The sequence below is a fragment of the Quercus lobata genome, chromosome 8 (assembly GCF_001633185.2).
Source record: "Quercus lobata isolate SW786 chromosome 8, ValleyOak3.0 Primary Assembly, whole genome shotgun sequence".
NCBI classification, from domain to species: Eukaryota; Viridiplantae; Streptophyta; class Magnoliopsida; order Fagales; family Fagaceae; genus Quercus; species Quercus lobata.
In genome coordinates, this window is record NC_044911.1 from 18,674,869 (window position 1) to 18,691,268 (window position 16,400).

The 16,400-nt window shown below is 35.1% G+C and overlaps 2 protein-coding genes across 3 annotated transcripts; both read left to right on the forward strand.

Annotated features, from left to right (window-relative positions):
• The first annotated feature begins 911 nt into the window (after positions 1-911).
• Positions 912-15,336, forward strand: LOC115956019 (BTB/POZ and MATH domain-containing protein 2-like). 2 transcript variants are annotated; one of them, XM_031074470.1, is made up of 2 exons: positions 912-1,595; positions 14,905-15,336. In XM_031074470.1, the coding sequence occupies exons 1-2, from the start codon at positions 1,153-1,155 to the stop codon at positions 15,026-15,028; spliced, it is 567 nt and encodes a 188-aa protein (XP_030930330.1). In that variant the 5' UTR covers positions 912-1,152; the 3' UTR covers positions 15,029-15,336. The 2 variants fall into 2 exon arrangements, with proteins under 2 accessions (XP_030930330.1, XP_030930331.1); XM_031074471.1 differs by lacking the exon at positions 14,905-15,336 and adding an exon at positions 5,114-5,423.
• Positions 10,677-11,917, forward strand: LOC115956020 (disease resistance protein SUMM2-like). Its single transcript, XM_031074472.1, has one exon. It carries the CDS (start codon positions 10,913-10,915, stop codon positions 11,822-11,824), a length of 912 nt encoding a protein of 303 aa, XP_030930332.1. The 5' UTR covers positions 10,677-10,912; the 3' UTR covers positions 11,825-11,917.
• Positions 15,337-16,400: the final 1,064 nt, after the last annotated feature.

A 16,400-nucleotide genomic window follows, 5' to 3' on the forward strand; every position in this document is an offset into this window, starting at 1 on the left:
AGATAATGCAAACATATCTAGTTTCTTTATCAATGATGACAACAACGAGACCTGCCTATGTCCTACAAAATTCTCGAACTGGCAATTCAATAAAATACTCATTCAGTTGCCAAAGCTCACTCACACTTTACTCTAGATTCTGTGAAGCTCTTGAACCATACTAACAAGTTTTCCTGAAAACAATAACACAAGAAGATCATTGTAAGCAGAAATCTTGAAATGCATATAGAGCAAGTACAATGTGATCAAGCAATAATGAATATAACAATAACCATGCTTGACCAAACAAGAACAATCACTGTAAATAGTGACCACAATGATTATTCACACAATAAATGAACATTCAGACATGCAAGCTAATAAACTTAATGCAAAGTATCATTTGCACGTCAACACTCAACCGATGCAAAACACTAAGGTAGTTGCATCAAGGATACAAATCTAACAAGGGCACAAGAATACTAAAGATAATGCAAACATGTTTAGTTTCTTTGTCAATGATGACAACAACGAGACCTGCCTATGTCCTACAAAATTCTCGAATCGGCAATTCAATAAAATACTCATTTAGTGTCAATTGACAATAGATTCAAACTTGTAAACCTCTAAATTGTTTGAGTTGGTTGCAACTTAGTCTTCCATTCAACTTAACCCAACCCATAGATATCCTTAAAAAAACACTTTTTAAGTGAAAGCTAGCCTATTTTTTCAATGCTTGTTCGTCTTCAAAATCTTTGAATTTATTGACAAATAAAACTTATGAGACTATATAATATATTAGAAATTAAAAAAAAAAATACTAATATACTAATATATTAGAAAAATTAATAAAAAAATGGTAAAGAAAAAAAAAATGTATAAAGCCAATGATAGTGCAGCATAAATATTCGTAGTAGAAATGATATTCAATTATCATTCATCACAATTCACAGTCACTTTCTGAGACTCCAACTTTTAGATTACCCTACCAAATTCATCAAGAGCACAGTCAAACAGCCCCAACCCAAAAAAAAAAATCCTTTTCCAATTCCAAATCCCGAATATCTCAATTCTCAAATTCCCCCACCTTAGCTTGGAATCCAATTCCCGTTGAAAAAAAAAACCAAGAAAACATCAAATTCCGAATCCCCCAAATTCTCTCTCTCTCAGTTGATGGGCACAATCGTAAACCACAGAGACTTCCGTCCGAAACCGTCGACGACGTTGTCTGTGTCCCAACCGCCGTCTTCTCCGTCAACCTCTTCATCGTCATCAACCTCGCGCACCGACACAGTAGTTGGGACCCACGAGTTCAAGATCAATGGGTACTCCTTAGCGAAAGGCATGGGGGTCGGAAAGTTTGTCGCTTCCGATACCTTCGCCGTCGGCGGCTACGCCTGGGCCGTCTACTTCTACCCCGACGGCGAGAGCGGCGAGGATAACGCCGCCTATGTATCGCTCTTCGTCGCGTTGGCGAGCGAGGGTACCGATGTCAGGGCGCTCTTTGAGCTCACGCTTTTGGACCAGAGTGGCAAGGATAATCACAAGGTTCATAGCCATTTCAATCCCATGATGGACGCTGGACCTTATACTCTCAAATATCGCGGAAGCATGTGGTAATATTTGTTAATTTCTTTGTGATTTGATTGATTGATGAATGAGCAATACAAAGTTTGGTTCTTTATGTTATAGTTTGAAATGGGTTTCCTTTAATTTTTTTTCATTAGTAATGTTTTTGGCACTTTTTGCCCACCTTTAATCTTTTGTGATTGAATTGTGAAAGAAATTTTATTATTTGTGAAATGTTAGGTTTCTTGGATGGAATTGAATTATATGGTTGACTGATTGATTGATGAATGAGTAATTGAAAGCTTGGTTCTTTATGTTATGGTTTGAAATGGGTTTCCTTTAAGGGTTGATATATGCTCGTGTACTTATTTCTGACTTCAATTATTAAGGTACATGGTAGAAAATTTTTTTTTTTTTTTTTTTTTTTTTTTTTGTGTGGAATGGTTTCCTTCTAAATTTGTTGCATTGTTAAATGTGAGAATTATGTACTAGCAATCAATTTAAATGATGACATATAGAATTTAGGGAATTACTTGGAATTTGAAACCTTGTATTGAGTATTTTTATTTTATCCCTTCCATTTGGTACAGTAGTCAAAGACTCAAATAAACAAGAGCAACTAAGAAGAACAAAATACAAGTGCAGAACAAAGTCAGCAGATGACTTAGACCAGATTAAACTACCTTCTAGTTCACACTATATTCATAAATCTACTAGAACCTAGGTTTGAACATGGAACTGCACCTCCTAATCCCACATAGAAGTTGCATCCCTTCAGTACAAGTAGTCAAAACTCAAAAGGAGCATAGAGTGGGGCCTTGCCGCAAACCTAAAGTTCAAGCTTCCTTGACAGCCAAGCATAATGTCAGTCTTGGAGTCAGCAACCCAACTGTGGCAACCAGCTATCATCTTTCCACCTTCCCTGTCTTCCCCAACAAAATTGAACCCCTTCTAAGCACCACTGCTTACTTTATATGCATCATCCAGCATAAGCAGTTGCCACCCAACAGAGTCTTTATGCAAAAGCCTATTGCAAACCAGCTCACTTGAGCTCAAGCCTCAGTTGCTGCAGCAATCCCCTGCCTGCAATTGGATGACTTATAATCTTCATCAGACAGTAGTTGATGAAACTATATGACCTTCCATGGCTGCCTTACATCAGAATTTCCATATAGACCAGATAGTAGCTACAAAGATTATAGAAAAATCATCTAAAAACACATCTTTCAGCAAATTGCTAGTCAACCAGGCTGACACACCCAAGCTCTAATGTGTTTAGGAAATATCCACTAGGATTTGTTGATACAGAACCAAACCATACTACCTGAGCCAAAGGACATATAATTCAAATATGATCAAGAGTTTCCTCATGATGAGCCTTACACAGAGAACACAATCTCCCTCCTGTTGAGTTGAGCTCCCAGAGGCACAACATTTGTTAGGACATATGTGATTCACTTGTTAGGAACATATGTCACTATTTTATGTAATTGGCTAATCCTTTGACAAAATGCACTTTACTTGTATTTGGGTAAATCTAGGATGTGTTTAATACTTCAAAAACCTTGTTTCAAGTTCAAGTGTTAAAACCATGCAAGTCTGTCCAAGAATCAAATGAGAAAGTGCTGAATTTTAAAGCTCGATAGCTGCTCAACACCTCTCGACACCTGGCTTATTTGTTGAGCTCTTTAGTTGCTTCTTATCGCAATCTCGACACCTCTCGATAGCTAGATTGATCGATCGAGCAAATTTTTGTCCCCTCGACACCTGCTCGACACCTCCTCGATCGATTGAGAATTATGAAATTCAGATTTCCATATTTGATTTTCGGCTCATGCTGACATGTATGTGTAGGGTTTCTTTTCTCACAATCCTAAACATATATAAGGCTTATTTTAGAGGCTGTCACATAATAAAATACAAGGAGAACATATGCAAAAGGTGACTGATGCCTTATTCTCTCTAAAAGAAGCTACTGCGTCTTTGCACCTTATTCTCTCTGAAAAAAGCTACTGCGTCTTTGTACCTTAGGATTTTGTAACCAAGTGCTTCTTGATCTTCATTGTTGATGAAGTAAAGAACTTTGCAGCCAACATTTTCTTCTAGTTGGTGTGTTAGTCACGTACTGGGAGCCGTGCATCATTGGTTAGTCACGTATTGGGATTCGTGCAAAAAGGGTGGCATTCATATATTGAAGGGTTCAGAGGTTCTAAAGCGGTAGAAGATTTCTGCTGTGAGTTCATTTATGGGGATTGTAGAGTCTAGGGACAAAAGTTTTGTACTAGATCTGAAACTTCTCTTTACTAGTGTTTATTACTTTTCGGGAAGGTTTCCCCTCAGGTTTTTTACTGTGAAACTAGTTTGTTTCATTGGTTTTTCCTAGGTCATCATATCTTGTCTTATTTATTTTTCCGCTGCATGATTTTGACATGATATTTATGTTTGTTTATTTTAACAAGTTTTATTCATAATAAATCTAATTAACAACTTAGGTTTAAAACTTGTTAATTCTATCAACCAGGGTCTAAATTTCCTAACAACATTCACCAAGATTTTCTAAAGCAAAAAATGTAATCCTGTAGGGGATCTCAAGCTTCCAGATTCTATCCCAAACCTTGGTATCTAACTAAGAAGCTGACTTAGTGTATGGCCATAATATTCTATCCTACTGTCCAAGTCTAGAGATTGGCTGCTGCAGAATAGGCTAGTTGCTGATTCCACTACCAGAGCTAGAGGTTTTGTCCATCTGATTAGTCATACAATTAAGTTTTTCAGCCTCTATTTCTTTGTTCTCAGCTCTGGAACTAGGCCAAGGAAATGGTCAATTGGAATTTTAGTGCCAACACCAAGTCCCCACTTAACCTCAGTTAATTGTGTCCATCTACACTAACAGATACCGTTCCAAGATTAAGAAGAGCTATTGATAAATCTACACTCAAGTGGAGTGTTGTGGGGAAGTAGAGGAAATAATAGCAGAAGCAAGTGATGAATTTGAAGAAGAACAACAACAGCAACAAAGAGGAGGAAGGAATGGCACTACCAAGATCACTCTCCCCAATTTGAGGGTCTTGTATTTGTGGAAGCTACAGGAACTGAAGACAATATGTAGTAACAGTAAAGTAATATTTTGTGATCCTCTTGAAATAATTCAGACATATGATTGTCCGAAGCTGAATAGACTCCCTCTCTCTCTGCACCTTCTTAATGGACAACTATCTCCTCCCCCTTCTCTTCTAAAGATTAGAGCACAAGGGGAATCACTGGAGTGGGACTGTCCCGACACTAAGAATTTACTTCAACTCTTCTTCACTGAGTGTAGGTTTTCCTAACTTTGGATGTTTCTCTCTTCACTCTCACATCTTTGATTTATCTTTTATGGACTTATCAATCAATTTGTAGTGTTTACCTACTTTTACTGCCTTATTTTTTAAATCCCTTTAATTCTCCCAACCAGTTATTAATCACATCTTCCCTGAAAGACAGACCACATAAGTATGCATATATGCTTTATACTTGTAAAACTGATTTCACCAACAGTTTCTTTTCCTGTTATGGTCTTATATAGGATATGTGGCCAAGTTAAAGCTGACGTGAAATGTTTCTGTGGTGTGTGCGAGTGAGATTGCGAGCAAGGAGAACTTCACTCTTAAAAAGTATTTATGGTGCTGTTTGGATTCAGCGTTTTCCGCTGAATCCAAAGCTGCGTTTTTCCTTTTTTTTTTTTGTTTTTTTTTTTTTCCCTCACTTCACGCGTTCCAGGGGACATAAAGTACTGTAGCAGCACTGTTTATCACTGTTCACACTAAAAAATATTAAAAATTAGTCCCACGATACTATTCACACATTTAAAAATTACTTTGCTACAGTACTTTCAGTTTTCAGTTTTTCAGTTTTCAATTTCAGCAACAATAAGCTCAATCCAAACGGACCCTATGTGTGATTTTATTCCTCATCTTCTTATTTGCTTATTATTATAAACTCTGTTGTGTTATGAATGTGTGTTTCTCTTTCAATAAGTTGAACAATCTTCTGTAGTAATCGATATTTTGCGTAATTTGTTTTGATACTCACTTTTTGTTTCTCTTTGCTCTGTTGGCTTATGGAGAAAACTAATAAAGAGAAATTTTTTATGATGTGAATGTTTTGTTCCTAATTAATCTTTTGCACCTAAATTTGGTGAAGATGCTTAATCCTTTTTGGATATCTCTTGCTTTTACAGATCATAGTTCCAACTGATCTAATTTGTGATTTTTATTGTGGAATATCAAATCTTGGATTTCTATATCATTGGAAAAATGTGGTATATGCCTTGTTCTCAATGTACAAAATTGGTGCACAACTTGTCAATATCCACTGTAACTATGGGTATAGATATGTTCTATATGTATGGTTGGATAATCTAGGAACTAGTGTGCTTATGTTGCAAGCATCTCTATTCTATTGGTGTCGGTTACCAGCCTTCCTTTTGGGTGATTGAATGTCATTGAATTTATATTTATTTGATTCCTCCCACTAATACAACTTAGTTCATGATTCATTCTATATGAGTGGTTTGGTAATTTAAGATCTGCAGTTCTGTTCTTTTCAGTAATGTAAGTTGAATTATTTTTAATAATTGATAAAAAAAAAAATTGTAAAAAGGTGAAAGGATTAAAAATTACACTTAGGTTAGTGAATTTTTGTGATTTACTTGATATTGCAAGTATTTCACAACCCATATATTCAGAGAATTTCTTTCTTCTATTTATGTGGAGAACAAGGAGCTTAAAGTACAATGCAGGTGGTAAATTTCTAGATTTGCATAATTTTACTGCAAAAAATTTTCTCTTCAAGTTGATAAGACCTGTTGTACTAGAATCTATGTTCCATTGCTATCCACAAGACAAGGCTTTAAAATATATTTTCCAAAGGTGTACTTATATGTGTTGAGCAGGGACAAAACAATCAAATATAATATTTTCATTTGATTATCTGGGGTAAGGCATACACTGCAATTAATTCTTTTTTTCTTTCTATTATCTGGGGTAAGGCATTTCATTACCAAAGAACAATGTGAGTATTGAGGAGAAAGATCAATTAAGACCTTCTTCTTTGTCTTTTCTACATTTTAGCTTTTTTAGCAGCAGGCTTCTGGGAAAATCTACTTGAATTTACTGCAATCTAACATTAAGTTTTAAGTATGCTTGTTTGCATTTTATACAGTACACCAGCCGTAGTGCACCATGCTCCATGTGTTGTGAAAATGCTTAATTCTTCATGAGGTTTTTCATTCCGGATTCTTTCTGATTTTAATCAATATATGCTCCCTACATACTCTAGTATTGTTCTATGCAAACCTTTTAACTCCAGAATGCTTTAAAATTTAAAGACATTCATGTGTTTGTGAACCTTTTCTGTCATTTTTGGTAATCTTTTGTTGTTACTATATTATGTGTTCTGTATCATTATGTGTTCTATATCACACTTTATTTTGATTAGACAGTATTGGTGTTGTTTGCATAACCAAGGACCGTTCATAATTTGACTAAATAGCAATTTGGCCTTAAAATTGGTTAACCCAACAGTTAGAATATATTAGAATATCATAGATCATGATATTACTATAAATACGTAGACCATGCTTTTTTACGTACCATGTTTATGGAGCAACCACCTAGGTTCAAATATTCTCTATGATCAAACCCTGTATGCAAACTAAAACAAGCACTCTATGGTCTCCGTCAAGTTCCAAGGGCATGGTTCGATCACTTTAGCACCTTCCTATTCCATTCTGGATATTTTTGCAGCTCTGTTGATCCATCTATACTTTTTTCTCATGGTTCTCATGGCATGGCGCTATTCTACTCTCCTGTATGTAGCTGATTTCATCCTCACTGATGATAACTCAAATATTTTGCATGACTTAATCAATCAACTTCTGACTGGGTTTGCTATGAATACTTTGGTTATTCACACCAGTTCTTAGGCATTGAAGTTCAGCACTTTTTTGGTAATCTTTTTCTTAATCTACAAAATATGCAGGTGATCTTCTCACTCATACCCAAACAGCCGATTGTAAATCCATTTCCATTCCTATGGTTGTTAATCCTTATTATTATTCAAATCCTATGAATGAGCCATTTTTAGATCTACATCTCTATCGAAGCATTGTTGGAGGATTGCAATGTTTGAAGTTCACATGTCATTATTCACTTGCTTGCTCACTCCACAATGGAGCTTCATGCCTTTTCAGATGCAGACTGAGGTTGTTGTCCACTACTGCATTTTGCACCCTTTTAGGTGGCAGTAATTGCATTTAATGGTGTGATACGAAACAACCCATGGTTGCTTCCTCAAGTGCCTATGCCAACTATTGCACTCTTGCTTCAACTGCTGCTAAGCTTACTTGGTACTCCTTTGTTCTTAGAGATATTGGTGCTTTTCTAGCTCAGCACTCTACTTGGTTTAGTGATAATATCTCCACCTTGCATCATTCTATCAATTTAGTCCTTCACAAAACACATTGAAATTGACTATAATTTTGTTATAGAAAAGGGTGTACTTGGTGATTTGGTTATGTGCTTTGTGTCGTCCTCTAATCAAGTTCTAAGTTTTCCAAACCAAATTGGTCTTTTCCTCGCTCCAATTTGAGGGTAGTATCAAGGATAAAGTTGATTCAAAAGACATTCAAAGTTAAAACTCAACAAAATCCGTAAATATGTAATGTTGGCTATCTTTTTGGGGGGTAGTATCGTGTTGGGTATTTTTTTTTTTTTTTTTTTTTTCCTTCTTCTTCTAGTTCTTGGTGGAAACAACCCATAAGCTTGTTTTGGGCCAAAATTGGAAATTAACCCTGTTTGCCAAACAATATAATTAGTAGGCACTGTTTTCAAACTATATTTTTTACTAACATCTCGAGTCTAAGAGGCTTGATTTTTGGGCTATAAATCGAGTCTTTGAGGGTTGGTTTTCATGTTCTGATTAGGTCTGAGTTGGCACTTGTTCCACGTGGTTTCAACCTAAAAATCGAGTTTCTAAGACTCGATTTAGTGGAGTTTTCATTTTCACTCAAATTTTGTAACTTTTATGTGGGACCTACTCCACTGACTAATTGCCCAGAACAACTCTTTTACTCCCCACGGTAAGTTCTCTCTACACTTCATTTTTTTCTCTAAAAATTTCCTTCCTCTTTCTTCGCCCCTTTTCTCTCTTCCACTCACTCTGCCATTGACGAAACTGATTCCTACAAAGTTTTGTTCTTCATTTTTCTGCATCTCAAGCCGCGCGACCCAAGCGTCAACCTGGCAAGGTGAGGTGAGCTTGGGTCACGTTGGTGGGTGGCGTCATTGGTGGGTGGCGCCGGTGGGTTTTGGGAGAGATGGAATGGTGGGTGAGAGAAGGAATGGTTGGTGGTGATTTCTTAAATTTTTTTTTTTTTTTGGTATTTCTGGGAATGACGTGTATAGACTTAGACTGGAATTTTTTTTGGCTTGGAAACAAAATTGGTCATTAACCCCAATTTCCCAACTATATAATTAGTAGGTACTAGGTACTGTTTCGAAAATATATTTTTTACTAACATCTCAAGTTTCTAAAACTCGATTTAGGGGTTATAAATCGAGTCTAAATCGAGTTTTAGAAACTCGAGATGTTAGTAAAAAATATAGTTTCGAAACAGTACCTAGTACCTACTAATTATATAGTTGGGAAATTGGGGTTAATGGCCAATTTTGTTCCCTGTTTTGCACTAATTTGGTTTAATATGTAATGTAAGAAGTTTTGGTTATTCTTGAAGATGACTTATCAATATTATGGTTAACAATTCAATTTATGAGACTCATATTACATGTTTCAGTTTTTTTTTTTTTTCTTTTTTTTTTTTTTTTCCGAAAGCACTCATATTTGGTTACCCTTTAACCACAAAGATGAATAGAAATTTATGTCCAGGGCTTTTAGTGCCTCAAGATATAAGCAATCACACCAAAATTTCTCTTGCATGAACGTTGTTTCTGTTTTTGACTATATATGTTCACATCTTTAGTTTTGCTTCTTTGCATGAATTGTTAACTTCTTTAGTTTACCCATTCCAGATAGTGTTTAAAGCAGAATACATATTGTTAGATGTTGTTGCAATTGAGCTCCAAGAAAAATGAAATCTTGGCTTAAAATATGACAGTAAGATGTTGGAATAATGTTAATGTATACCTGTCCTATACTCTTAACATTGACCTGTTTTCAATTCAGTCAATTAACTTCCATTCATTTTTAATGCAGTCCTTCTGTTCAATCAGCCCCATTAAATCCACCAAAACAATATCGTTTTTCAATGTTAAAAATAATAAATTGAAAAAAATTAAAAGACTAAAATGTAAAAGTATTGAATTGAAAACATGTTAAAATTATATGGTGTAATTTGTAATTTTAGCCCTTTTTCTATAAAACAATATTAATACTACGACATGAAAGTATTGTAAATTCTCATAACTAAAGATCCTTGAAAGGAGAAATTGGCCTATTAGTGTAAGTATGTTTCTTCCCATCAGTACATTGTAGTTTTGTTCACTCCTTCTCTAAGACACCATTTAATTCTGAAAATTTCCATCTCACAATCTTGTTCCATTCTAAATCATGCTAAGGAAGACCAGAATCTGTTCTGCTCGCTTTGGATTGTGTGTGTGATTTTTTTTCTACATTCAAGTACTTTTAAGATATCTACGTTAGACCAATATTTGCTCTATGCTGATGCTAGGTCCTCTATAAATTCTGTTTGAGTAATCTTAGACAGCCTTATCTGTCTTAGAATGTTGCCAAGTTGTCACTGCATCTCCATTGGTATATGCCCTGTGGTCAACTTATCTATGCAGGCTGTTAATTACATCAAGTTAAGATAGCTCTTTATGCATCAGCTGTTGAACTGAGTATCTGAAGCCACATTGCCAGCAATCATTCACTATTCTTTTCAGCAATTTCTTAAAAAGAGATGATAATATTTTGAATCATGAAAGAATAGGACTGTATTAATTAATTTATTTTCATTAAAAATTAAGATAGGCTAAAAATTTATTTTAAATCATGAAAGAATAGACCATCTTTATATCCTTTTTAGTATGACTATTTTTGGAGCCGTAATGATATCTTAGCCATAAAGAATTGGTCCTTAATATCAAATTTTGTTTTACTTCATCTTCCCTCTTAATAGGAATGTTGTCAACCTAGCAAAAAAGTACTCCTATTCTTTTGCTTAATATGTTGATCCCTATGTGTGTGTGTGTATGGAACATCTCACATGGAAACAATGTGTTGTTGTGTACAAAACTTTCTTTTAGATTGATTTCATTCCCAAGTCAAATGTGAAAGACTAAATTTTGCCTCTTTGGTATTAGTTATGGCAAAATTGGGAAAAATAATTGACATGGGGGAACAGCTATGCTTTTGCAATAGTCTTGATGAAAAGATGCAAAAACTAAAAAGAAAATTGGAAGATCTGAGCAGCAGGGAAGCTGACATAAATAAAGAACTAGAATATGCAGAATCACTATATTTAAAGAAACGAAGGCGGTCAGTTGAAAATTGGTTGACGAATGTAGAGAGAATAAACAGGCAAGTTCATAGCCTGGAGCAAGCACTGGAAGAAAGGAGATTGCTTGGGCGTGTACAGTTGTGGAAACGAGTGGAAGAGCTGACTGGAGAAGTGACACAACTTGTGGATCAAGGAAGATTTCCTGGAGGGCTCACATTTGAAGCACATGAGACCAAAGGAGATGCATTGTTGACAACAAAATTGGTGGGTCAAACATTTCAAACAAATATGGATAAGATTTGGACATGCCTAATGCAGGATGAGGTCTTAATCATTGGCATTTATGGAATGGGGGGAGTGGGGAAAACAACCTTGGTGACTCATATCCATAACAAACTTATAGAAAATCCAAACACTTTCGATCATGTTTTTTGGATCACAGTATCACAAGATTTTAGCATTCATAAATTGCAGAATGATACTGCAAAAATACTGCATCTAGACCTTTCAAACGTGGATGATGAAAAGAAAAGGGCGGCAAAATTGGCCCAGGCTTGGATGAGAAGACAACAATCTGTACTCATTTTAGATGATGTATGGAATCATTTTGTTTTAGAGAATGTGGGAATTCCTGTCAGAGTCAACGGGTGCAAATTGATTTTAACCACGAGATCATTAGATGTGTGTCGAAGGATGGGTTGCCAAGTGAAAATCAAAGTGGAGCCCCTTTCAAAGGAAGAAGCTTGGAGCTTATTTTTGGAGAAAGTTGGGAACTAAATTTCAGTTTCTCCTGAAGTAAAAGATATTGCAAGGTCTGTTGCAAAAGAATGTGTCGGTCTGCCACTTGCCATAACCGTACTGGCTGGAAGCATGAGAGGAGTGGATGACATCTGTGAATGGAGGAATGCATTGGAGATTTTGAAAGAATCAAAACTGGGACAAGATGACATGGAAACTGAGGTTTTTCAAGTGCTGAGATTTAGCTATTGGAGCTTGAATGATTCAAAAGTGCAACATTGTTTTCTATACTGCTCACTATATCCTGAAGATTATAAAATTAAAAGAGAGGAGTTGATAGAAAGTTTTATTGATGAAGGTTTCATTGACAGAATGAAGAGTAGGCAGGTAGAGTTTGACAGGGGTCACACTTTTCTGAATAAACTTGAAAATTCTTGCTTATTGGAGGGCATTATAGATGATTTCCCAAATGAGAAAAAGTGCGTCAAGATGCATGATTTGGTTAGGGACATGGCACTTCAAATTGTGATTGTAAGTCCTTGATTCATGGTAGAAGCTGGCGTTGGGTTGGAGGATATACCAGATAAAGAAAAATGGACAAAGGATCTTGAGAAGGTTTCTTTGATGCACAACAAAATATCTGAAATTCCTTCTAGTTTATCACCAAGGTGTCCTAAACTTTCAACGTTGATGCTTCAACATAATAGTCTAAGAAGAATACCAGATTCTTTTTTTGTGCATATGCATGGTCTTGAGGTTCTTGATCTATCCTATAATGGCATTGAATATTTGCCAAATTCACTCTCCCACTTGGAGAATCTTACATCATTGTTGCTTAGAGAATGTGATAAAATAGAACATGTCCCTTCGTTAACATAGCTTTCTGCTTTGAGGAGGTTGGATCTTTGGCATACAGGAATTAGTGAAGTACCTAATGGTATGGAAATGTTGGTCAACCTCAGATACTTGGATATCTATGCACCCAATCTAAAGATGTTGCCTGTTGGGACTTTCACTAAACTCTCTCATCCCCAATATCTTGTTGTTTACCGGTCATTTGAAACATTAAAAGTGAATGGAGAGGAGGTAGCACACTTGAAAAAATTGGAAACTTTTAGTGGACAATTCAGTGAACTCCAAAACTTTAATGCATATGTCAAATCCCTAAAAGTGGGAGGACCTAGCAGTTACCTACTTCAAATGGGATTAGATGACCCAGATGTCACACCAATTGAAAGTGACACCTTTGACAAACGTGTAATCTTAAAAAGATGCAGTGTAAGTACAAGTAGAGTTGGAGGAGAAGATTCCCTTTTGCTCCCAGGAGATACTGAGTTCCATTATATTCAAGAGTGCAATGATGTAAGAAGTTTATGTGGTATTTCATCATTGAAAAATGCCAATAACTTGAAGGCCTGTGTAATTAAGAAGTGTAATAGAGTAGAGCATGTGCTGTCTCATTATTCATCCCCCTCTTCCATTCTTACTCTTCAAAGCCTTGGGTCACTACGGCTTGCATTTTTGCAAAACTTAAGTGACTTTATTAGGTGTGACAGAGCTTTATCACAATCTCCACCATCAGGCACCTTAGCCTGTCTCAAAGAATTTAGAATATATAACTGTCCAAATATAAAGAAGTTATTCATGCCTAGGTTGTTGATGTGCCTCCAAAACTTGGAAGAGATTCACGTATAGAAGATTGTCGCCAAATTGAAGAAATAGTGGCAGCAGCATTTGATGAAAATGAAGTAGAAGAAAATAAGGACAAAGGGCTTGGCACTACCATATTCACCCTCCCTAAATTAAGGTGTTTGCAATTGTGGGATCTGCCTCAATTGAAGATCATCTGCAATGATAATGCAGTACTAGTTTGTGATTCCCTCCAAGAAATAATGGTACGTTATTGCCGGAAGCTTAAGCGGATCCCTCTCTCACTGCCCCTGCTTGATGGTCAACCATCCCCACATCCCTCTCTTCAAATAATAAAAGCATTTCCAGAACAATGGTGGGAATCACTGGAGTGGGACCATCCCAATGCCAAGAATTTACTTCAACCCTTTTGTCAATTCACATGATATGTTTAACATCCCCATGTTGATAATTTCTTTCTTTCCATCACACTTTTATTTGTAATTTAAGAAAATTTTCCCCTTAAGAATTTTAGACCAACTTGGACATGTGTTCAAATTGTTTACTTTGTATTGAGAATCCTTTTTCTAATTATAGCCCCTTCAGGTTACTAGTCTTGCTCTTTGAATTTTCCAAATGTCTTTGTTGATATATCTTTTACCACTGAATTTAACATAAAGCATATCATTCTTTATTGGGCTTTTTTTTTTCATTTGTTTTTGTGTGTGTGTGTTCTTTTATAAGCTTCTGCCCCCCACAAAGGTGAGGTGTTGATTGAGAGAAATTCATCTTGGTGTACAGTTTATAGGTGAATATTGGTAAAATAATCTAGTGTTTACCAAAGGCATTTGTATGATTGTGCTTTATGCTCAATTTTGTTTTCGAATCATTCCAAAATGTCCTTCACCTTTGTGTAAACTTCAATGAACAGTGTGAGATGTTCTTAGGAACTGGGTATGGTTCTGTTCACTCTATGGTTAGTTCTATTTATTTAAAGACAGTCATCAATATCCCACTTTTGTGTAGTTTCTCTTCCTCAAGCTCACATTGATATAGCACAGCAAGTGTCTGGAGAAGTCACAAATAGAAAGAGAATCAGAGTAATGAAGAATAAAGAGCCGAGAGAAATTATATTATTACAGAGAACTGAAACAATGACTACACAAAACAACGTGAGAAGCCTGGCCCTATATATAGAGGTGTGAGTCTCTCCTCTCTAATTTACACATTTAGAATCTAACAAATTCAGTTTTTATACTAACTAAACTGCCTAACAATAACTTAACAAATTCAACAACTCCAGGTTTACTTGGGCTAAACAATTACTGACTAGGACTGGAGGTATCACACATATCTGTTTCTTTTAATCTTATTCTTATTTTTACTTTGTTTCTTGTAAGCTAATCATTTTTATTTATTTAATGCCCCTTTTAGACCAGCTATTTTACTTCTTTATAAGTATTAATTAAAATGCTTATTGCCAAGAATAGGATCAAGGATGGCTGCACTTATGACATGATTCCATTGGCATGGTGTTATAGTGGTGCAAGAAGCATGTGGAAGAGACAGTCAGCAAGGACGAACTCAACTAGCTACTACAATTTACAAAGCTGATTTTGTTAAAGTTGATCAGGCAGTTCTCTATGATCTAATCAAGGCTGCAAGTTGTCCCAATGGCAAGGACTTGTTAGACCAAGTATGCCAGAGAGTTGCAAACATAATTAAAGGTAAACAACTAGAGGATATACACAAAACATTTGTCATCAAGAATAATTTTACTCCTAAAGAGTAAAGCAAAAACAGCAACGAGAATGCTTGATCCTTTGAGTGAAGTTTTAGTATTCCTTTTCCTATTTATGGTTAATTTTAAAACTTATGATTTGATACCCGGATTATGTGGATTGGATTAGATAAGTGTGTGTTATGGGAACGTGTGCTGAGTCATACTGATCTTGCCAAAATAATAGACGATGACAATGACGAAAATTTAGGGGTGTTTGGATTTTATACCCTGAAATATTAGAATTTGAATTTCACATCCTGAAATTTATATTCGGTTTGCAAAAGTAGCTTCTCCGTCCATATTTCCCATTAAGTGTTACATAAACATGTCACGTGTGTTTAGTTCATCCAATAAAATGATGTCACATAATTAATTATGCTAAGTCATTTTTATTTTAATTGTTTGTTAAGCTAAAAAAATGATGTGGCATCGTTCTATCGGACTAACTAAACATGCATGACACTCTTATGTGACATTTAACAAAATATATAAATAGAAGGATCGCTGATGCAAATAGAGTATAACTTCAAGATATAAAATCCAAAATCTAAAAAGAAAGTAAAATCCAAAGATCTTCAAACTTTAAGGGTGAAGTTTACACTTTAACCAAAAAAAAAAAAAAAAACATTTTATACATGTTTAGAAGCAAATTTTTTTCCTAAATGTATTCATTACTTAAAGGAAAATGCTAAAGTTATAATTTTTTTTACAAATTACTGATATGGTAAATAGTTTTTGAAGGAAAAATAAAAGTGATATAAACGATGGGTCTAAATAACAACCAATAAGAATTTGCTTAAAAAGTTTTTTCGATATATAACACTCATGTCGATAAAATGTTTTGAACCCTTTATATTATATTATAATATTTTTTTTCTATTTATTTATTTATTATTTAATGGAAAAAATTCTGAGTATTTTAACCCCTCTTTTTTATCCAATACTGAATCAATGACCTATGTATAAATTAAGAAAAATAATGTTGTTGACAATTATTTATTTGTTCAGACGTAAATATTTATAAAATTGTTGTAAAAATATTTTTATTTTTATCATTACTATTACCTAAAGTACTAAATAGCCTCTATAAAAAGTCCTTAAAATGCTCCCTCCCCAATTGTAAGTATCCAATTTAAAATAATAATAATAATAATAAAAAACATTTATCCTTCCAAGGACCAACTACCAAGGAATTTAAAAGAT